The 22,500-nt window shown below is 52.3% G+C and overlaps 2 protein-coding genes across 28 annotated transcripts in view; both read left to right on the top strand.

Annotated features, from left to right (window-relative positions):
- Window positions 1-22,500, top strand: part of LOC135103447 (longitudinals lacking protein-like) — a 62,613-nt gene that overhangs the window by 25,793 nt on the left and 14,320 nt on the right. Inside the window, exons 5-6 of one of the 27 annotated variants that reach the window (XR_010270043.1) lie at window positions 17,390-17,984; window positions 19,080-19,289. The exons of 9 other annotated variants lie outside the window; for them this stretch is intronic. Coding sequence is in view for 14 of the 18 variants with exons in the window: in XM_064009665.1 (XP_063865735.1) it covers window positions 19,080-19,688 (609 nt within the window). In the remaining 4 variants the exon portion in view is untranslated. 17 more of the 27 variants (XR_010270044.1, XR_010270045.1, XM_064009704.1 and 14 more) reach the window with 17 other exon arrangements.
- Window positions 13,638-21,962, top strand: LOC135103449 (zinc finger X-chromosomal protein-like). Its single transcript, XM_064009708.1, has 2 exons — window positions 13,638-13,770; window positions 20,654-21,962. The coding sequence occupies exon 2, from the start codon at window positions 20,720-20,722 to the stop codon at window positions 20,966-20,968; it is 249 nt and encodes an 82-aa protein (XP_063865778.1). The 5' UTR covers window positions 13,638-13,770; window positions 20,654-20,719; the 3' UTR covers window positions 20,969-21,962.

Raw genomic sequence — 22,500 nt, 5'->3', positions numbered from 1 at the left:
GCTGTAAGGTCTTCCAAGGCAGAAACCGCCGCCAGCACCTGAGCCACCACCTCAAGACGCATACAGGGGAGAAGCCCCACATTTGCCCTCTGTGCACGCACAGAACAAGCCGCAGAGACCACTTGCGGGAACACATACGAACCATTCATGGGCTGGAATTGGGCGCCGCCCCCAAGTGAAGACGGTGTGTGTATGTGTATGTGTACTTGTGATAGTGTGTGTGTGTGTGTGTGTGTGTGTGTGTGTGTGTGTGTGTGTGTGTGTGTGTGTGTGGCGTGAGGAGGGGGGCGGGTGTTGGCGTGCGCACGGCGGTCCTGGGAGCAGGTATGGAGCGTGAGGCCTCCGGGATGTCATTGAGTGGAGCTGTTTTGTCTTTTCAGGGGAGGCAGGAGTTTCCCGTGGGGGTGCCGCCCCTGGGCACTAAGGTCGCCTTAATGTGCCCTGTGTGTAGCAAGTTGTTCCACGGCCGAAACAAGAAGCAACACTTGCACTACCACATGATGACTCACACTGGCGAGAAACCCTTCCACTGCCCCCACTGCCCCCACCGCGCCAACAGACTCAGCAACCTCAAAATTCACGTTAAGACCAAACACGGCTTACTGAGCTGAACTGAACGCGACGTTCCCCTTCTCTTCCATTCCCCTGTCCCTTCCCGATCAAGGCTCCACCCACGCTCCTTCCCTTACGGGTGCTGTTGCTGCAGGTCGTTTTGCTCTGAGTCGACAGGGTTACTTCGTACACACTGAGGTGCTACCGTCACTGACACACACACACACACACACACACACACACACACACACACACACACACACACACACACACACACACACACACACACACACACACACACACACACACACACACACACACACACACACACACACACACACACACACACACACACACACACACACACACACATCTTTTCTAAGGAAGTGATGCGTACCGCCCCGCCCTGCTGTGCCCTGTGCGTCCCTTGACCGTGCTGTTGTGGTGCCAAGATAACTTGCCAGTCCCGCCCCGCCCCTGTGGTGGCTGAGTCGGGCTTCACATTGAACCTCCTCCGCGGCTTTCAACCTTTGTTCGTAAATATGGAAACTTGTTTTGATTGATGTAATATTTTTATTTTTTTGAATAAAGACCTTAACGAAGCTGTGCTCTTCCTACATCCTCGTGACATCTGCTCTTCGTCTGGTGTTGGGTGGCAGAGTCCCCACCTGGCCTTGTTACTCTGGTCATCTGTAATGAAGACAAGCGGTGTCCAAGGTGACATTAGCGATAGGTGAAGGAGAGGAGAGGCTTAGGGAGGGAGGGAAGGATGTAGGCAAGGGTGAGATGCTTCAAGGGGAGAGCGGCGGGCGGTGTGGGCTCGTGCTGGGAGGGTTGTTACCTTTGCAATACTGAGAGAGAGAGAGAGAGAGAGAGAGAGAGAGAGAGAGAGAGAGAGAGAGAGAGAGAGAGAGAGAACGCTAAAGTTTTCGTAATGTCTGTATCGTGTGGTGTTTTGCGTTATGAAAGTTAAGAAAGTAATTCCCTGACATGAAACTTCTTGGTGGTCTGTGGAGGCGTGCGGGAGAGAGGGAGGGAGGGAGGGAGGGGAGAGGAAGAGTGACTTGTGGAATGTTGCTTTGTGGGGTTGGGGGGAAGAAGGGATGCGTTACAAGTCAGTGAAGTTTAGTACCACGTTGCTGTTATTAGTTCCGTTATTACCATTGCTGCCATTGCTTGCATGATGTACTAATAACATTGCTGCTGCTGGTGCTATGATGTGCTCGTGTCACCGCAAAGTCCCTGAGGTCTCCATTCAGCGTCTTCGTGAAAGAGGAGCAAGGATGTCTTAGGGAGGATAGTGGCTTGGGTCTAAGGGCGTGCACGAAGAGAACTTGTGTAACGTGATGCAGCGTTGTGCTTCAAAGCATAAGTTTAGGGAGTGGCTGTGACAGGAGTTGATTATACCACTCATGCGTGCACAGGGAAGGCTGAAAACGTGTGTGTGTGTGTGTGTGTGTGTGTGTGTGTGTGTGCATGCGCACTCGCGCTGCTTAATTACTGTTTACAGCAAAAAGCCATAAGAGGTTCCCGTACAAGAAGTCACTGTTCGTCACCGCCGCGCCTTACTGCCGAGTGCTGGTGGGTGTAGGAAGAAGGTGGCCGGGGGGGCGGGGGGCAGAGTAGGAAAGGTGTACAGTGGGCGATGCTTGGTGTGGTGACGCCCCCAAGGAAGCAGCGGTGGTAATGATGTATTGTGGGTGGAGGTGTGGCGTGGGCGTGGCACCTGAGGGGCCTCACTGATGGGGGTTGTGTTGTCCGCAGGTGCAGGGGGTGGTGGAGAGGATTGCCACGTGTGCTGTCTGTGGCAAGGTGTTTCGCGGCCGCAACCGCCACCAGAACCTCCAGCAGCACATGCTTACCCACACAGGGGAGCGGCCCTTTGCCTGCCCACACTGCCCCTACACCGCCAGACAAAAGCCCCACATCAAGGGCCACATTTTACGTTTGCATCCCGAGACTGTCCCCGGCCTCGGCCCCAGCGTGCCCTGAGCCGCCTCTACAGCCGCTCCCTCCACTCAGAGATGCACGTGGCTGCAGAGATGGAGGGGGAAGCAGTAGTTTTGTTTAATGTTAGGATTGTGCAAATACCTGGAGGGTTGTTTGGTTTGTGGTGAGATGGTTTGTGGTGCCACTTGGTGTATTCACTTATTAATTGGTTTGTTTTTGTTTGAGAGTGGCGAGTTGCAGCTCAGAGACAGATGATGTATTTTTTGTTCAGATTACGTGGAAATGCTGTTGGATTTGGGTTTAGTGCATGAGATGGTTTTTGGTGGTGGTGGTGGTGGTGGTGCTCTGTATTACGTACAAGCAAAGGTGAAGCGGGCGACGGCCTGTGCAGTACTGCTGGAGGATTCATAGCAGGTTTGGCTACACGTTGTGGGCAGGACGACGAAGGAACCCCTGGTGCTGCTGGCGGAGGCTGAGCAGTTGAGGTGCTGGGCTAGTGAAGTGTTTATGTGAGGGGAGGGGAGAGGTAAGGCAGTGCCATAAGAAACACGTCGGTAAAAGTTACGTAGATTTACTTGATTATTTCTTAAGGCGTGTAGTGGTTGGCTTGTGATGAGTAGCGGCAAGTATATGTAAGGAAGCATGAGGTACTACTACTTAGGGCTGAGGCGGTAGCTGAGCCTCACCCTGTGTAGGTGTTGTGAGGCGTGTGTCGGGCGGGAGGCGCTGAGTGGTGTTGTGTTGCAGGCAGCCGGCGGCGCGGGGGCTGCGGCCGTGGCGATGGTGATGTGCTGCGTCTGTGGGAGGGTGTTCCGCGGCCGCAACCGCCACCAGAACTTGAGCACCCACATGCGTATCCACACGGGCGAGACCCCGTTCCCCTGCCCTCACTGCCCCTACCGTGCCAAGCGCAAGGCCCACCTCCAGATGCACTTAGAGCGCATACACTCCCCGCGGGCAGCTGCCGGGGGCGCCTGGCGGGATGGCCGCCCTCCGCCACACCAACTGTCGCAGCCCTCACACCTGCCCCTTCCTCCACCCCAGCCAGCTCCATCTAACCCTTCCCCGCCCCTCTCTAGCCCCTCACTTACCCTGTCTACCTCACTTCAGCAAAAACAATGATAACAAGAACACAGACTAGTGAATCTCTGTTTGTCTGGTGTAGAAGAGGCCGCCGGTATGACTGACTCGTGGCAGTGACTGTTGTTGTGGAGGTGTTGTGATGACTTGTACCCTGAATAAACAATAAAGATGTTGACAATAATTAATGTTGTGTTGGCACTAGCCAGTGACGTGTGAGGAGGAGGTAGAAGAGGGGGAGGTAGAGGGTGTGAGGGTTGATGTGTTGTTGTTGCAGGCACTGGGCAGCGAGGAAGCAGAGTGTCCTGCTTGCGGGAAGACCTTCCGCGGTAGCAACCGTCGCCAGAAAGTGGCCCGCCACGTGCTGACCCACACGGGCTTGCGGCCCTTCTGTTGTATCCACTGTCCCTACCGCGCCACCCAGAAGGCCCACATCAAGCGCCACCTGCAGCGCAGGCACGGCAAGAGCGGCCAGAGCCTGCGCTTCTGCCTGAGCTCCTGCACCATCGGGGGTGTGAGTGGCCCCGACTATAGCACCATGAAGGAGCCGCCTGACGAGGACTCCAACTAATGATGCAGCGCACGTGATCATGTTATGTTATTAGTGGTTGAGCCTCCCTGTGACAGTCATATAGATCAAAGGTAATGCATTATTCATTTAGTTATAATGGAAAGAAAGACAGATTCTAGTTATTAATGAAAAGAAGAATATTAATAGTTATCGAAAAGGAAAACCATTATTAGCTATTATAGAAAGAAAACTATTTAAAGCAGAAATTTATTGAAATAAATAGCTATGATTATGGTGATTTTTCTTTTCCATTAACTGAAATTTTTGGTTGGCCGCCTTGTATACCAGCGAGGATCACCAGCGTGCGCGCCAGCACGCTTCAGGGTTGTTTGGTAAAAAAAAAAAAAAAAAGTGGAGGGGAGGGCAAGTTTTGGGAGGTGGTGGAGCGCCGCCTGTCAGTGGTGGTGTGGTGGTGTGGTGGTTGAGTTATTATGTGTGAGAAAAGGGCGGGAGGTGACCGGGTATCGGTGGCGGCGGCCTGTTTCTGGAGGAGGCGCGGGAAGGCGGCAGGAGAGGGTTGCTAGTGGTGGTGATGGTGCCGGCAGCATGGAGAGGGGTCTAGGCTGACAGACACTGATGCCGGTGCCATTGTGTGTTGCAGATGGAGCCGCCACTGCTGTATCGCACACAGGAGATGGTGTCCCCGCTCCAGCATCAGCAGGCAGGCCTCCAGCAGCATCAGCAGGAGTCACAGGGTGAAGAGCGTACTAATTATTTTTGTCCCGTGTGTGGCAAAGAGTTTCACGGGGTGCGGCAGAGACGCAATCTAAAGCGGCACATGATGATCCATTGGGGGCAGAAGCCCTATCACTGCCCGTTCTGCCCGCACCGCTCCAACCAGAAGGGTAATCTCAAGACCCACATCCTCAAGGCCCACCGCGAGCTGCTGGATCGAGCTGATGCCGTGGTGGGGGACTCCAGCCCAGTCTCGGGCCAGGCCAAGACGTAGCCCCGCCAAGACGCCGCCGCCCGCCTGGGTCAGCCTCGTAGAGGGACATTATCCTTGCTGTGAACCTTCATTAGGAGACAGTGCATTGCGCTGGTCGGTAGCGCTGCTCAGTAAGACAGGGCAGTGCTGGGGCCTCACAGGCTCCTTGGCAGGCGGCCCATTGTCACTCCTCTTTGCCAGTCGTCATCCTTGTGATCAGCTCGAGTGCCATCCATCTAGGATGGGATAAGTTGTTGACTGAAGAGATACATGTCACTGTAGCTTAGCTTGTTGCGTTATGTCCAATGGTCTTGTTCTTGAATCAAGGGTGTTGTTATTGCCTTTTACGAAACTCACATATAATTAAATTCACGCACATGTGTTTCTAGTTTGTCACCTTTGAGACGAACAAAACCCATGTCATTTATATGACATTGTCTTTTATGTGATGCATTTATTGATGAGTCTTGTTTTTAGTGTAGCTTTCTGCGATGGTCTTTTCCTTGGCTGGGTCTTCGGTGTGGCGTCCTCAGGATGCCACTCAAAGGGAAGGATAAACAAGAAATAAAAAAAAAGAAAAAATTAAAGAGGGAGGTGGAGGAGGAGGAAGAGGAAGAAATAGAGATAAATAAGATAAACATGAAAGGTGAAAAGCAGACAATGCTACCGCTCTTTTGTTATGGGGTAAGAAGCAGAAGAGAGGAGAGATGTTGTGCCGTCAAGTTGCTGTGAAGTGGCTGCAACTAAACGGGAGTCTTGCTTTACAGACTCACTCGGCCCATCACCCTCACCACCACCATGCATTTCCTCCACCACCGAACCAGCAGCAGCAGCAGCAGCAGGAGCACCAACAACAGCAACAGCAGCGCCCCCTCGCCCCACACAGCAGTACCGCCAGTGAAGATGAACAGTTTAAAGTGAACTGCCGCTTCTGCAACAAGGCCTTCCATGGTCGCTACTCGAAGTACAACATGAAGAGGCACCTCATGATTCACCGCGGCGAGAAGCCCTTCCTCTGCCCCTACTGCCCCCACCGCGCCAACCAGAAGGGCAACCTCAAGTACCACATCCTCTCGGTGCACCATGGGCTTCCAGGGGACGCGCAGTACCTCACCACGAAGGAGCAGCCCAACGATGCCGCCAACCCATGAGAGGCAGGAAGGCAGGTCTGGGATGGGCGGGGCTGGGCGGGGCAGAGCAAGGCGGGATCGAGGGTTGGGAAGAAGTCGTTCAGTTCCCAGTTCTGTTCTGTGTCTGTAGTCGAGCTTTGTACAGTTACTCGAAAATAAAGGATTAATTAGAGTTATGAGTTGTGTTGGAAGTTAAGGAACCTGAGTGTACGTACTTCTTGAAGGGATGGACCTACACCCGGACGAGGCTGGTGTGTGTGTGTGTTTGTGTGTGTGTGTGTGTGTGTGTGTGTGTGTGTGTGTCCTGAGCCTAAGGAGATGAAGGACTTGGTGGCGGGAGGGTAGGACAGGGCGGGACGTATGGGGGTGGCGGTTGGCATGGCGGGAGGGGGATGGGCGCTGAGTGATTGATTGATGCAGTCTTAAGGCGGCGCAGCAGCGGGTGGGACGGGGCGGGGCGGAGAGGCTCACTGACAGGCGGGAGGAAGCGGGGTGGGGCGGGCGGCCTATTGACGGACGGAGGGCTGAGCACCTTGTCGTCGTTGCAGGCGATGGGCGGGGAGGTCATCGTCCCCGGCAGCCCCACCCACGCCCTGCTCTGTGAGGCGTGCGGCCGAAACTTCACCTGTCGCTCCTCCCTCCGCCGCCACCTCTGGATTCACACGGGGGCTAAGCCACACACCTGCTACCACTGCTCCTTCTCCTGCAATAGGCGCAGTAACCTTGAGCGCCACGTGAAGCGACACCATCCCCCTCTCCCTCGTGAACCCCCGCCCCGCAAAGCTCCCTCCCCCACCCCCTTCTTTCCTCCCTCCGCCGCGGTGTGAGCCGAGCCAAAGGTGATGGGGTCAGCGGCGGGGGCGGGAAGACTTGTGTTGTGTTGGGAACTTCATCTCGTGTGACTTCTTGTGACTCGTGTTCTTTGTGCGTAATTGTGTTGTAAAGCTGGTAACACACACACACACACACACACACACACACACACACACACACACACACACACACACACACACACACACACACACACACACACACACACACACACACACACACCACCCCTATCAAGCTCCATCTGTGTGTCATAAAATGTTCGTACATACTTATTAACTGCGATAAGTGTTGTGATAAGTGTATAATCAAAGAGTAGAACAAAACACCAAACGTCAAAAATAATGTAAAAAGCAAAACAATCAAAACGTACTTTGTCTTAAAAAGGAAGAAAAGAAAGAAAGAAAGAAAGAAAAAAAGACGTGGTCTATTGTCCCATCTCGCGGGGCTCAGACACGCTTCTTGATATTGCTTCATGTAGCTGGAGGCATTACAATCCTTCAGGTAAACATGCATCAGGTGAACACTGAGGTGAGGAACGGGTTGCGAGAGGGTTAGGTCGTGACGGTGGGAGGAAAGGTTGAACGTTGGTTGGGGATTGAGAGCGGAATGGAGGGATGAGAGGCAAAGGAGAGGGAAGTAATCTTGTCAGCCTGTAGAGGGAACTTGGCGCTAGTTTTCGTACATAAGCTGCAGGAAGAGGTGGAAAGCAGTCATTTTTCTTACCTTATCTTTGATTGATGGATTGATGAGCTGTTCTTGACACCGCAACACACATACTCATAACTAAGAGGAAGAATAAGTGATATGTATGCAAAAATAGCAAAACTGAATGACTACAATAAAGAAAGAATGATAGAATGAAATAAAAGCTATTAAAATGTTATCCATTTATTTACTAAAAATGAATGAAATAGATAAAAATGATTGGGGGTGAGAGGGAGCCCATTTCCATGCGTACGTGTGTGTGATGCCGACGGTTAGCAAGGTGTTCAGTTTTTCAGAGAAATATCCTGGCGGCAGGGTTGTTGGGACCGTCTTCAGGGTTTGTTTTGAGCGTGAGTGCATGAGGCGTTAAACAGCGGCGTCACATTCTTGCTGCTGTATCCTCTCTTAGTCAGCTGGTTCGCGCCAAGTGTAGACCAGCTGTGTGTAGCCTGTAGTGGAGGAGCAGTGATGGTGGTGGTCTGAGAGTGGCCTTGTCTTGCAGGGGAGCGAGGAGCACCACGCCACCACCACCACCTTCACCGCTTGCCCCACCTGCGGCCAGCGTTTCCACGGCGGGTACCAGAAGTACAACCTGAAGCGGCACATGAGCATCCACAGCGGGGCGAGGCCATACCTGTGCCCGTCTTGCCCTGCTGCCTTTAATCAAAAGTGTAATATGAAGAGGCACCTCGAGACCGTGCACGGGGTGAAGAGCCTCCACCAGGCCGCCCCCGCCCAGCAGGAGTGGGCCGCGGCACAACCCAAGTCCTCCCCCGCGACACCCTCGGTGACGCAGGGCCCTCAGGCTGTGAGGGATACCCCCGCGCCGCCGGACTGTCCTCCTCAGCCGCTGCAGCCCTAACAGAGCGGCTGCCGGGACAGTCGCCGTGCTGGTGATCAATGGCAGGCGGGCCGCCCACCGCCTCACTAGCCTGAGAGGAAGACAACACAGTTATCCCCGAAGACGGGACTGCCGCAGCCCGAATGCCCGAATTGAGTGCATGTTCAGTGGCTGGTGGACAGTGTCTTACGTATTATATTGATGTCACTTAAGCAAAAGAATCTCATGGACTTACCTTTTAACTTCCAGTAGGATAAATATGAAATATAACATGAGACAAGCTAGTTAGTTACTGACCTTGTGGAGTGGCGTGTGACGCGTGTGCTGCGAGGAGCGGACTTGCTCCAACACCTGAGGAGTGTCCCAGCGGATGAGTGGCTCTCCCAGTACTTCGGGACCCGCTGGCCGCCCTTACCGTCACACTCTCTACACACATTTCTTAAAGACAGAATTAAAAAAAAAACACGTCATCCGTGTTGTGGAGCGACACGCCATCCCATTGTTTTCATATGTGCAGTAGTAATCTTTGAGCAACTTGTAAGCCTTGTATGCAGGCGCCACCGTGGGAGGCTGAGGGCGGCGGCGCGGCACACCCTTCAAAACCTCAGCCTACACCACACCACACCACACCACACCACACCACCCCACCACCACCTTACAACACATCATTACGCACCACACCACCACTCACTACCCTTCAACACAGCACCTCACACGCCTCTGAGGAAGGAAACGCAACCAGCTTGCACTTGCCCTCCCCTGGCCCCCACAAGCGCGCGACCCAATAAAGGAACGCAAAAGAAAAAAATATCGTTTGATGTTGGAGGGGACACACGCTATAATCCTGTAGTCCCTGCATCCTTCCTTCTCATCTGCTCACGTCGCTCCGTTCATCAGGCACTGATATCATCGTTATTGTTATAATCATCATCATCATCGCTATCTATTTTATCGGTAGAGAGAAACAAGCCTTTAGTCAGGGCATCTATATGCACAAAACTTCGTCAGGGAACCAAACACGGATCTCTGTTGCTCCCCCGTCAACTTGCATTTCGCTACCTTCCTTACCAGCAGGTGTGGGCAGTAGGTGCACATGAGCTAACAATGATGATGATGGATGATAGTGAAACTCCGTTACATTTCTTCATTTCATTACACATCATCCGGTACGTAGCCTGCGCTTGGTTCCTCCGTTCTTTCCTCCTCCTATCCCTCCTCGCTTCATTCCCTTGGAAACGTGAGGTGGTGATGATGGTGGCGTCCTACCCTTGGCGTGGTCTGCTTCTTAAATGAAATAAGAGAAAGGATTGCACGTTCATTGTCTCCATTTCGTTCTTTAGTGGTATCAGTTTCCTCAGTGACGGCGTGAGAGGAGGACGTGCACTTGTGTGGCGATGTGGAATTCACTTCTAAAGGGGTCAGGAAAGAAAGTACTTTGGAATATTAGATGAATGAGAATGCGCCTGTGTGAGTGAACTGTGCATTTATTTATTTTGTTATATATCTACAGCAAATAAAACGGTCAAGGGCTAGAACATAATAAATAAGGGAAGAATACCCGTAAGATGCCATTCTCGTTAAAAGGGAAGAATGAATTCCCAACGTCAAACAAACATTAAGTAACTAGGTCAGCAGAGTTCCAGGCGTGACCCGAGTGTGACTGACTGATTGAGTGAGTGAATGAGTAAATGAGTGAGAGGACAAGAAAGAGAGAGTCCTTCCTGACCTGGGTACTATTTTCCAGGTGGCCTCCAGAAATCCGCGCCCTCGGGAACACTTGCATCTCTCCACCTCGGAGGTCGCCATCGCTCGCACGCTTCTCACCATTCCCGACCAATCCACCTCGCGCTCCTCAGCCGCTTTTGTCACCTCCAAAGCCTCCCTCCAATCGTCCACCGCAGCTAATAGCTGCAGTGGCTCTTTCACCACCTCCTCCTCCACTCTGTCCCCCTCCACCCCTCAGACCCTCACCGTGTCACTCCTCAAGGGCTCCTCGTGCCCGGAGTGCGGGAAGGTGTTCCGCGGGGACTATCACAAATACAACCTTAAAAAGCACCTTACCATACACGCAGGGCTGCGGCCGTTCACGTGTCCGGTGTGCAACATGGCCTTCAACCAGAAAGTGTCCATGAAGCGCCACTTTGCTTCCGTGCATAGGGCGCTCGGCCAGGCACAGAAAGTGGATCAGAACTGAGCCTTTAAGGAAGGAGGAGAAGGAGGAGGAGAAGGAGGAGGAGGGCTAATCTGAGTGAGGTTTGTTTCCGTACCACACTAAGGTGGGAAAGACCTGAGATGTAGTATAATCGTGGCCGCACTGGCGGGCGGTGCTAGGCTGCAAGCTGTTAGTTGACGTGATGACGATAAGACGAGCAGCTGCCCTTCATTGATAGTGATCTATTTTGGTACCTTAGGATACATAGAGAGCAGTGTTAGAGCGTCAGGGCCGTGAGTGGCTGGCTGGGTGGGTGTTCATCGTGTACAGTAGGAACACCGGCACCAGCTCTTGCTGCACCACCACGTCACTCTCCTCGGCCATTGCGCGTTTTGAAACTCAGGCAGCTACTGCTAACACAGACCTAGAATAGTGACGACCGGCTGCTGTATGTATGGCGGCAGGTACTCCACAAGCAACATGACGACGCACCGACGATGGGCGACGCCGTATGAGGCAGCCCATCAGATACAACGCCTTGGGGCAATAGTGATGGGTCGCGATTGTACGAGTATTTACCATCATTACCAGTTGTCCACCTGCTGGTACCTGGGGCTAAGCAGCTGTTCTTGCCTCGGACCGTGCCAGGGGATAATTATTCTCATACTGAACCTACCTAAGACCCTCCTTGAGAACCATGGCTGCTGCCCCTCTCCTACCAGCCACCCAGGGGACAAGGCGGGGAGGCTCCTGGGAGCAGGCATCCTCCTTACCTCTGTTACTCATGAGGGAACATGTCTGCACGCGACACTGCATGCAACACACACACACACTCACACACACACACACACACACACACACACACACACACACACACACACACACACACACACACACACACACACACACACACACACACACACACACACACACACACACACACACACACACACACACACACACACACACACACACACACACACACACACACACACACGTCCACCTCCTGCGTCACTCAGAAACTGTTGGATTCAAAGGCAGCTGTAGCACTAAAAGGCAGCCGTAGCAGTGTGTGTGTTTGTGTGTGTGTGTGTGTGTGTGTGTGTGTGTGTGTGTGTGTGTGTGTGTGTGTGTGTGTGTCAGAGAGAGAGAGAGAGAGAGAGAGAGAGAGAGAGAGAGAGAGAGAGAGAGAGAGAGAGAGAGAGAGAGAGAGAGAGAGAGAGAGAGAGAGAGAATTCTCTTCGGAGGGCTCAACAACAACAACAACAACAACAACAACAACAACAACAACAACAACAACGCGGAACACAGCAGCAGCTAAAGGAGCAGCAGCGGCCATGCGCTCAACACAAGGGTTCAAAATGCTCGTGTGTGGAGGAGTACTTGCATATATACATACATCCGTACATGCATACATACGTAGATACATGCCTACCTACGTACACACATATACATACATACGTACCTACATATTTTTAGCTTTGTATTCAACTGATCTGACGCTGATTTTTGGAAATGTGAGTCAAACCAGTGGATTAGTGGCCCGGAGGGGGAGCAGCAGAAGGGAAAGGGGGAGGGGGAAGAGGGAAGGGTGAAGAGGAGCTACAAGCAGATTAACTCCTCTCCCCCTTCCTATTCCCCTTCCCCCGAAGCCGTCTCCCCCGCAGGTCCTGTGTCAGTGGCTGTTCTAATAAAAAATTCGTCATAATTTTATCAGCTTGTGTTTTTGTGGCGTGCCCTTGAAAGAGAGAGAGAGAGAGAGAGAGAGAGAGAGAGAGAGAGAGAGAGAGAGAGAGAGAGAGAGAGAGAGAAAGTCGAGGATTCGCAGTGTGAGAATGTTCCTGGCTCATAACATTAGAAAAAAAAGATATCAAGAAAACGAAAAAGTACGTTTCAAGTGAGTAAAACCATCTATACCACTGCACCCACACATTCATCACTTAGCCTCATCTTTATCATACTTAGCGTGTTTTCACTTATATCTACTGAGCTAATCTTCATCTTCGCTAACACCCACCACTAGTCTAGCCTCGTTATATGGGCGGCACTGAGGCTGCACTGAAGGAGTCTCGCCCTTGGATCACTTCAATACTGTGAAAGTAGAAAAACACGAGAGGAACTTGGTATGAATCGTGAATCTTTGTAGCGACGTGTTTTATAGTTACCTGTGACGAGGAGCTGACGATGGGGAGGAGGGTGGAGAAAGGGAAGGGAAGAGGGACGAAGGAAGTGAGGTTGATAGAAGAGAGATGGGAAAGTAAAGAGAGAGGGTAAATGATGAGAGAAGTAGAGGGGCGAGGAAAGGGAAATCATAGTATTAAGAAAACGGGCAGGGAAAAACGGGATAATAGATGTTCAAGTTCTCTCTCTCTCTCTCTCTCTCTCTCTCTCTCTCTCTCTCTCTCTCTCTCTCTCTCTCTCTCTCTCTCTCTCTCTCTCTCGTCAAATTTATGCACATCTAACAGAACTGCTTTATGTATGCGTTTTCTAGTGTGTGAGCGAATAAGTGAGCGAATGAATGCTTGTGTATGCGTGCCATAAGATAACCCTAGCCCAACCCTCCCCTTGCCATGGGTCAGCACAGGTGGTCATTGCTTTAACTTTTGCAGGGCGAAGTCATACTGGCGGGGTCTCAGGGCGAGGAGTCGTTCATAGCACCGCAGGGGTCTCAGGGGGAGGCCGAGGCCACACAACACCCGGGGGCTCAGAGCGATACCGTCTGCCTGTTGTGCGGCCAAAACTTTTACGGGTGCAACCGCAAAAACAACTTAAAGCAGCACCTAGCCATACACTCGGGGATCAGGCCGTTTCGTTGCACCTGGTGTCCGCAGAGCTTTATTAGGAGGAGCCACCTGAGGCGACACTTAGGAACGCGACACAAGAGCAACCTGAACGGATAGACGCACGAGGGGAGAGGGGCAGGAGAAGCTGGAGCTGGAGTGGCGTGGTGCTGTTTGGTGGTGGTGATGGTGGTGGTGGTGGTGATGCTGGTTGGTGCTCAGTGGTCTTTGCAGCTACAGTACATTATAGGTAGGTGCACAGTGCTGTTCTCTGATGTGGTGTGCTATAAAGTGCTGTGTGCTTCTTGTTCTCATATTTATTTTTAATCTTTTTGGTCTTTTTGTTCTTGTTCTTGTTGATATTGTGTTTTGTTTCTTTTTCTTGCTCTTGATCTTGATCGTGTATATGAATTTATATACATCTGTTCTCTGTACCCGTATCTGCCTGTTTTTATTTGGTTCTTTTCTCTCTCTCTCTCTCTCTCTCTCTCTCTCTCTCTCTCTCTCTCTCTCTCTCTCTCTCTCTCTCTCTCTCTCTCTCTCTCTCTCTCTCTCTCTCTCTCTCTCTCTCTCTCTCTCTTTCGCTTTGCACAGGCATTTTAACTTTTTTTCTTTCCCTTCCTCTCTCTCACTTTGTCGTATTTTTATCTTTTGTTCTTTTTTTTTATTTCAGGTTTTTACTTTCCCTTTTATTTTTACTTCCCATGTGAGTCTTTCTCCATATTTTTTTCCTTTTGTTTCTGACGCGCACGCACGCACACACACACACACACACACACACACACACACACACACACACACACACACACACACACACACACACACACACACACACACACACACACACACACACACACACACACACACACAGACGGTTCATATATTTTTTTTCTTTCCCGCGCTCTTTATTTTTTCCTCATAGACTTTTCTTTCATCTATTTACAATTTTTAAAGACACAACAAGATGCGAATGTAAAAGAATTGACAAGGTGAGGGGGGAGTTTCTCTCTCTCTCTCTCTCTCTCTCTCTCTCTCTCTCTCTCTCTCTCTCTCTCTCTCTCTCTCTCTCTCTCTCTCTCTCTCTCTCTCTCTCTCTCTCTCTCTCTCTCTCTCTCTCTCTCTCTCTCTCTCTCTCCACACACACCTAATAACAGAAAAATACCAGTCTGCCAGAATTAGACAGCAGACATCAACTCGGCCTCGTTTATACTCCCAGCTTAAGCCACTGTCTAAGTACCTTATGTTTAATTCTCGTAGTTTCGTCATACCTCAAGAAAACACAGTAAAGCTCAAGTAACACGTATATTTATTTATTTTTTAAGGTGTGTGTAGTTGACAGAATAAACCTCTTGATCTCCGTGGTTTTATCGCTGTTCTTATCGATGTTGTTATTGTTTCATGCTCTCCTCCTACAATGGCAGTCTGAGGTGGATGATAACTACCTAGGAACCTTGAGATAACATGCCAGTCCTTTGTGTGTGTGTGTGTGTGTGTGTGTGTGTGTGTGTGTGTGCGTGTGTGTGTGTGTGTGTGTGTCTGGGTGGGAGAGGCGTGGTAGGGCAAGGCAAAAAAGCGAGAGTACTTCCTTATAGTCGGCGTTGTGTGTGTATGTGTGTATGTGTGTGTGTTTCCATGGAGGTGGTGTTGGTAAGGATTAGCAGCAACGGTGGTTGAGTTTGGTAGTGGTTTGCGTGGTGGTAAGAATCTGGCGGCAGCACATGTGGGGAACTGCATTGCCGTGTTGGTTATGTAGAACTTGGCGCCCGTCCGTAGCTCGCTAATTGTCTTGGTGTCTTATGTCTTTGTAATGCTTGTGGTGAAGTCTTTTTCTTCTTCCTCTGTTATTGTTGCTGGTGGTGTTGTAGATAGGGTGTTTTGGTGGTGTTAGGGTGTTGTGGCAAGGGTGTGGTGACCTTAGACTGTTTCCTGCCGGCAGGGGTGCGGCGGTTTCCCCGGGGAGGGTGGAGGTGCACCCATGGCCGGCCTGTGGCGGGAGGAGGCAGAGGGGGGCGAGGGCAGTTCCGTCTGCGGTGTGTGTGGGCGGGAGTTTCGTGGGCGGCGGTCACAGCGCACCTTCAACCTTAAGCAGCACCTCAGCATCCACGCGGGGCTGCGGCCCTTCCAGTGCCCGCTGTGCTCCCACGCCTTCAACAGAAAGAGTCACCTCAAGGGCCACCTGCTGGCCAGGCACGGCACCACGCTGCCACAGTAGTGGCGCCCGCCACGCGCCGCGCCGCGCCCCTGTGTGCTGACCAACCATGGGTTGTTGCTCTGTTTTTTTGTTGTTGTTACTGTTGCTGTTGTTGCTGTTGTTGTTTTTATTATTATTATTATTATTATTATTATTATTATTATTATTATTATTATTATTATTATTATTATTATTATTATTATTAATATTATTATTATTATTATTACTACTACTATTATCATCATCATCATCATCAGTTACATTATTGTTGCTATTATTATTATTATTATTATTATTATTAATATTATTATTATTATTATTATTATTATTATTATTGTTGTTGTTGTTATATTGTGGACGTCATCAAATCTTGGCAAGAGTTTGAGACAGAGTGGCAGAGCAGACTTTGCTTCACTTGTGCTTGCGTGTCTCCCTCGCCACTGCCGGCAACTGAAGAACTGCAGGGAGGACGGTCGGTGGTCTAGAAACAGTGGTTCGTGCGCTTCCCGCTGCACGTGCGTGTGGTGAATACTGGTCGTGATGTTGTGGGGCCTTGCAGGGCGCCAGCGGGACCTTAGGTCTGGTAGTGAGGTGATCCAAAAAGTCACGCTCTCCACCCTGTCTGCTCATATGTGGCCTAAGAGGAGTCACCCCTGCCCCGGGGACCTCCTTCAGTTGGCGTGCGAGTGTCCTCTTGAACACTCAGACCCCGCTTGTAGACCTAAGCAGTATTCTTTCAGCTGAGGGTAATATGGAAATTAAGATGTTAATGATAATTTTGTGGCGGCCAGAATCTGAGGTGTGGCCTTGTGTTACAGAGCAACCCGTATCACCACCACCACCCATCCGTGCTGCTGCCCCGGGCACTGCAGTCGCAGGTGTCGCCCGGTGACGGGGCCTTGGAGGGGAATGACTGTCCCGTGTGTGGAGTGCATTTCAGCGGCAAGTACCACAAGTACAACCTGAAGCGGCACCTCAACATCCACCGCGGCGTGCGGCCCTTCAACTGCACTCAGTGTGGCCACCAGTTCAACCGGCGCTACAACCTTGAGCGGCACATGGAACGCGTGCACAGCTTGCCGCCCGCCGCCCACGGAACTCAGGAGCTGTCCCGCCCACCGCCTCACCAGTCCTCCTCAGCTGACGTGGCCGAGCAGACGCAGAATTCCAGCTGCGGCAACGAAAACCTGAATCAAAAAGTGCCGGGCAGCGAGCTGAGCCCCTCGCACTGAGTGATGAGCGCTGGCGTACTCTCGTTCCATCCTGCGACACCTTCAGCGGCACGCCTGTGTCCTCGTCCCGCGTTGCCATGCTTCTGCTCTCACCGTCACTGCTCGATATACCCCGCCGCCTGCCGCGGTAGACGGGTACGACGTACATAGAATTATGGTCAGCAAACCCATGTTGTCACCATGTTACTTCGTGTAGGGAGAGAAGGCTGGGCGTGAACGCCAAGGCAGAGGAGGAGGAGGAGGAGGAGGTCACTAAGGATACTTCATATGGCTTGTGTATCGAAGGTTAAGATCAAACAGAGCAGAAAGCAAAGCATGAAGTATAACGTGGAGTGGTGGCAGAGTTGTAAGGTGCACGTTAGGAGAGGCAGGCCGGGGAGTTGTCTGATTGAGGTCGTGTGCGTGTGGCTGTGTTGGGTCACCTCTGAGATCTTTGCACTTTGCAGGGGGAGGGAGGAGGCTCGTATGGTCGACAGGCGTGGCAGCGGCAGCAGGGCAAAGCCGGGCAGATCCCAGTGGTGGTGGGAGATCAGCCCCACTCTCCCTCTGACACGTCGGCGACGGCGCCGCCCTCGGACCAGGCTCAGGAGCCCGTGGCCATTTGTCATCTCTGCAGGAAAACTTTCCACGGTCGGTACCAAAAATACAACTTGAAGAGACACATGAGCATCCACGCGGGTGAGAAACCCTTCTCGTGCCCCTTCTGCCACCACCGCACCAACCAGAAGTACAACATGCAGCAACACCTCCTCGTGTGTCGCCGCCGCCCCGCCCACGAGCCACCCCCGCCGCCCTCCGTCGCCCCATGGACCCAGAACACCAACAATAGTTGCACGTCGTGAAGCTGTGGTGCTTGCGTGTTCTTTTGATGAAAAAAAAAAGAAAAGTGTGAGTACTCTGGTGGGACTTTGCAGGGCGGGCGACAGAACCTGTGTGGGGGCTTGTGGTGTGGGGTTACGCACACGGCCAATGGGGGAGACGAAGCCTTGCATCAAGCGCCAGGGCGTGGTGTGTGATAGGAATCTTGATGCCCCTTTGGTGGTAAGTTCACGGTGTCGTGCTGACAGTAAATAGTGAACACATGTAATTTTTGCTTTAAAGTGTTGAATATTTTTATATTGCTTATGATTCATGCAGAAGAGCAGCACAGCGACTCGCTGCATAGGTTTTGTCAGGTTGATAAAGGAGTGAGCAACACCTCGCCAGAGGGCGCAGGAACCCTTGCCGTGGCTTCCATTAATAGCCGCGCAAAGAGACTCGCAGGCAAGGCCAAGGCCAAGGAGTCTGTATTGACTGGGAACAGCGCACCGCGAGGCTGACGCTCCACACCACACGCCCGCCACACTCAGCGTCGCTGCCTTGCCCGATGGACAGACAGAAAGGTGGATTAGCACCCGTCGCCAGGCCTCTCGTCAGGCACCTTGTTCTCATCATGCCAGCCTCGTACTGTTATTGTTGCCAGCATCTTGCTAATTTCACTTACGCATCCTCTGTTCTTCCATATAGTTAATTATATACATAGTTTCTATGTTAATGTTGTAGCAGTTATTGCAGGTTCTCCATATAATTGATAATGCCAATAATTATTTTCATAAGACTTTGCTTTGATATTATGACACCTTGTGATTATTGTCATCTTATCTTGTTTCCTTGTGTGTACGAAACCCTCTATGTGACACCTTCCATGTCACCCTTCACCTTAGCGTCCCTGTGTTACCCTTGAGCTCATCTCTCCCTCACGCTGAGCTCAGCATCCTCCACCAAGCGGCAGCCTCTCAGACCTGAAGGGACCGTCCTTGAGTGTCTCACTCTCGTCTCGTTCTTCTGGCCATCCTGTCATCCACTGTGTATCTCCTTTTGTATATATGCTGTAAACTTTATTTTCTAAATGTGATGCAGGCGAAACTGTCAGTTGCTTGTCTGCGTCATGTCAGCCACTGGAACACGTTGGCACCAGATGTGTTTGTTGAATGACGTGATGGCAGGGTGAGGCGAGGGGACACGAGTATTCAGACTCAGCAGCAACAAGGTGTTGTGTTGCCATGGCTAGACGGTGTTGTATTGAGTGTGGAGTGTTGCTCACGTCAGGAATATGAAGTGTTGGAGTGTGGCTGAAGCTCGTGTTCTCGCCGACAGGGGCCACCGCAGCAACACGGCGGCGGCGGTGAAGGCAGCGACGGCGCGGCGGTCAGGGCGTGTGTTCAGTGCCCCGTGTGTGGACGACAGTTTCAGGGCACCAAGCGAAACTACCTCCTCAACCGACACTTTCAGATCCACACAGGCGAGAAGCCGTATCAGTGCCCTCACTGCTCCCACCGAGCCAATCGTAAGAGTAATTTAAAAATGCACATTGAGTCCCGCCACGGGTCTCAGGCTCTGTTTTACAGCAGGACTCCTGACGACTCCAGCACATCACAAGACGCCACTGGCCTCGGGTTCCTTGCCGAGTCCCTCGCAAGCCCACCAGACCCTCAGTTTCAGCAACAATCCAGCACCGTCCACAAAGTTGCTGCAGAAAGGCGGGATTCCACACAAGGGCTTGCGTTTCATAAAATGAGCACGATAGCCCAGGAAACTGGGCCACTCACACGACAAGCAGCTCGTGAGAAGGCTGCCCTTAGTGAGCGGGTTCACGAGGACTCCGTGGATGACAGCCCTTTCAGCCCCTTCACTGACTTCCTGAATGTGCGGCAGGATGCCACTACAGGGGAGGCTGGTCACGACGGGTACGGCCACCAGCCCTGACCAACGACTTCTTGCCCGCTACGGCTTTCCCAGCTCTGACCTTTGGTTCTGACGAACGCATATCTGCGTCACGTTGGGCTCCAGCAGGTTGTTGTCTTGTGCAGGGTGTGGAACTGTAAAGTTTAGGCTTCACCACAACTTTGTGCTGCATATGTAGGCTGCGTGGAGGTTATTCTGGCGCGCAGGCGATAGTAAGGATGGGAGAGGAAAGGCGCTTCCTTCGATTTGATACACAAGTAATGAAACTTAACATTAATGACCAGGGTAAGCTGAGGGTGGCGGTCAGCGTGGTCGTGAGGGTGAAGAAGGCGACCCGCACAGCCACAACACGCCCTTCATGTTTACCACGCTCCGTGTACGACCCTAGCTGTCACCGCCTTTGCGTCTGCGGTGGTAGGAAGCTGCGTCCTTCGCGGCTCCTTGGTGGAGACATCACGCAGTGTTCACCTTCTGTAGGAAAACCCTGAATTATGTTGCATTGAGTATTTACCTTTAGTTTTTGTTTCCTGTGTGGAATTGTGATTTTTTATGGCACAAATATGATTTTTCACCAAGTGTACGTACGTGAAATGGCTGCAAACCGATTCAATAAAGTATGAGTTGATGATATTTTTATCTTTTTATCCTTACACATCACCTCTTCATTCCCCTCGACAATAACACATCTGTATGATACGCACCTCCTTAATCCCTCCGTCCTCTCTCCTCTCCAGTTTACTGGTCTACATGGAAATGTCTGGCAAACCTTACTCATGCTAGATGAAAAGAAAGGTAGAAGAAACAAACTAGGGAGGATGTGTTACTGTTAATCCTGTAAGAGAGGGATTGTGAAGGGGAGCAGTGCCTAGGGGGGGGCAGGGAGCGGGAGGGGGCTGCGGGGAAGCTGTGAGGGGCGGTGGGTGAGGCCAGGGAGGCGGGCACGCAGGCAGAGGCCGAAATCAAGGCTTTTTGCTCTTGTGTTTCAGAGGAAGGCCGCCGCCGCGTCCTCCTCGGCAGGCGGCCTGGCCTCGCCACACCCCTCGGACCTGGCGATGGTGGTGGAGGCCTGTGCGGACGAGGGGGATGCCGGACATCCCAGCAGGGAGCTGATCTGCCACATCTGCTCCAAGAGATTCCGTGGGCGTAACAGCAAGTCCAACCTCGAGCGACACATGCAGATCCACACAGGATTGAAGCCTTTCCGCTGCCCGCTGTGCTCCCACCGCGCCAACAGGAAGGGCAACCTTAAGTCCCACATCGAAGCCAAGCACGGCCCCGAGGCCATCCCCGCCAACCTTTGAGAGACGCCCCGGCACCGCCTCGGGCCCGGCGCTGGTGAGGAGGCCCCGGCCGAGTCGCCTTGGCCGCTGAACGACGAAGAATCTATTCATTCCATTGTTGTTCGTGCAATTAATTGGCTGCTCCATTCTATCTGATCGCCGCAGCTCAGGCCTCAGTTGTGCTTCAGGCTCGGGACGGTGTCGGTGCGATGCTCCACGTGGCTCTTGCAAGGAGCCCCGAGTGGGTTTGGGTGCTGGCACGCGCCCGTGGATAGGGAACCGTCGGCCTCTGTCTTCAGTCTTACGTGCTCCGTTTATGAGAAAATTTTTAAACTGAGCAAAAATTGAATCCCTTGTCTCTCGTAAAAGCGCGTTTAGCGTCTCTGGATCAAAAGAGTAAACCCTCAGCGAGGTGAGAGCGTGAGGCGAGGTGGGGCGTGCTAGTGGCAGAGGGACATGGAGAATGCGGGGTGCAATGTTACCGTGAAGGGGGAGGGGGGAATAGGGTGTTTGTTCAGCATTCAGCTTCTCATATTTGCTCGAGGCAAAGTGGTGGGCGGGGTGTGGAGTTAAAGATGCTTGGTGTTCGCTCCTCCGCCCTTTTGTTAAGCGTGAAAGCTCCATGACTTTATCTTGGAGGAAGCTTTATAGTGTGAACTCCATGATGACGAATGAGAGCTCCGGATAGATGTGACGCGTGGTACGGTTGAGGAGTAATTAGTGACCTTATAAAGTGGAGTACGAAGAGGGGAGGTTGTGACGGGCGGGGCCATGCTGTGACTCGTTTTAGCCGCTATTTTCTTTGAGTCTCTGGCGTGTAACTAACCAATGATGCTAAAGTCTCTTGCTCAAACTGTTCCTGACGCAGCCTGTCTCATGGGGCATAGTAGCCAGTCATGGTGGTGGTGATGGTGGTGTTGGGGATTGTGGTGGTGCTTGTGTGGTGGTGGTGGTGGTGGTGGTGGTGGTGGTGTGGTAGTGATGATAGTGTGGTGGAAGAGTGAGGTGTGTGTGTCTTGTTGCAGAGGCCGCGCGTGCTCGTGTGTCCTGTGTGCGGGCGCAGGTTCGTGGGCAAGAACCAGGCCAAGCGGTCCAAACTGGAACGCCACCTGCGCACCCACACTGGGGAGAGACCTTACCAGTGTCCTCTCTGCCACTACCGCGCCACCTTCAAGTGGAACCTCAAAGCGCACATCGTCAGTCGTCACGGCCGGGAGCACTGGCAGCAGGACACACAACCTCTACCGCCTCCCCCTCCTCCGCCCCCTCCACTTCCTCTTCCTCCTCCTCCTGCTAGCCCCCCGTCGCCCTCGTCCTCGTAGCGCGTGACGCTCAAGGACGAGGTGCTCTCCCCACCCTCCAGTGAGGAAGCGCCGTCCCTTATGCTCGTCTCTGCAGCCAATCAGAGCGTGGCACTCGTTGAAGGCACCACCTGTGATTGGCTGGAGAGGTGAGCGAATGGCACGTGTTGCTCACAACCCTCATCCACCTTGCCTGACCCACCCCGCCACTTCCATGCACCTGCTTGTCACCTCAGCTTTCTCCACGCCTTG

Source organism: Scylla paramamosain, chromosome 9, assembly GCF_035594125.1.
Source record: "Scylla paramamosain isolate STU-SP2022 chromosome 9, ASM3559412v1, whole genome shotgun sequence".
Classification (NCBI taxonomy): domain Eukaryota; kingdom Metazoa; phylum Arthropoda; class Malacostraca; order Decapoda; family Portunidae; genus Scylla; species Scylla paramamosain.
Note: the sequence above shows the minus strand (reverse complement) of the source record. Positions and strands in the feature narration are given on the sequence as shown.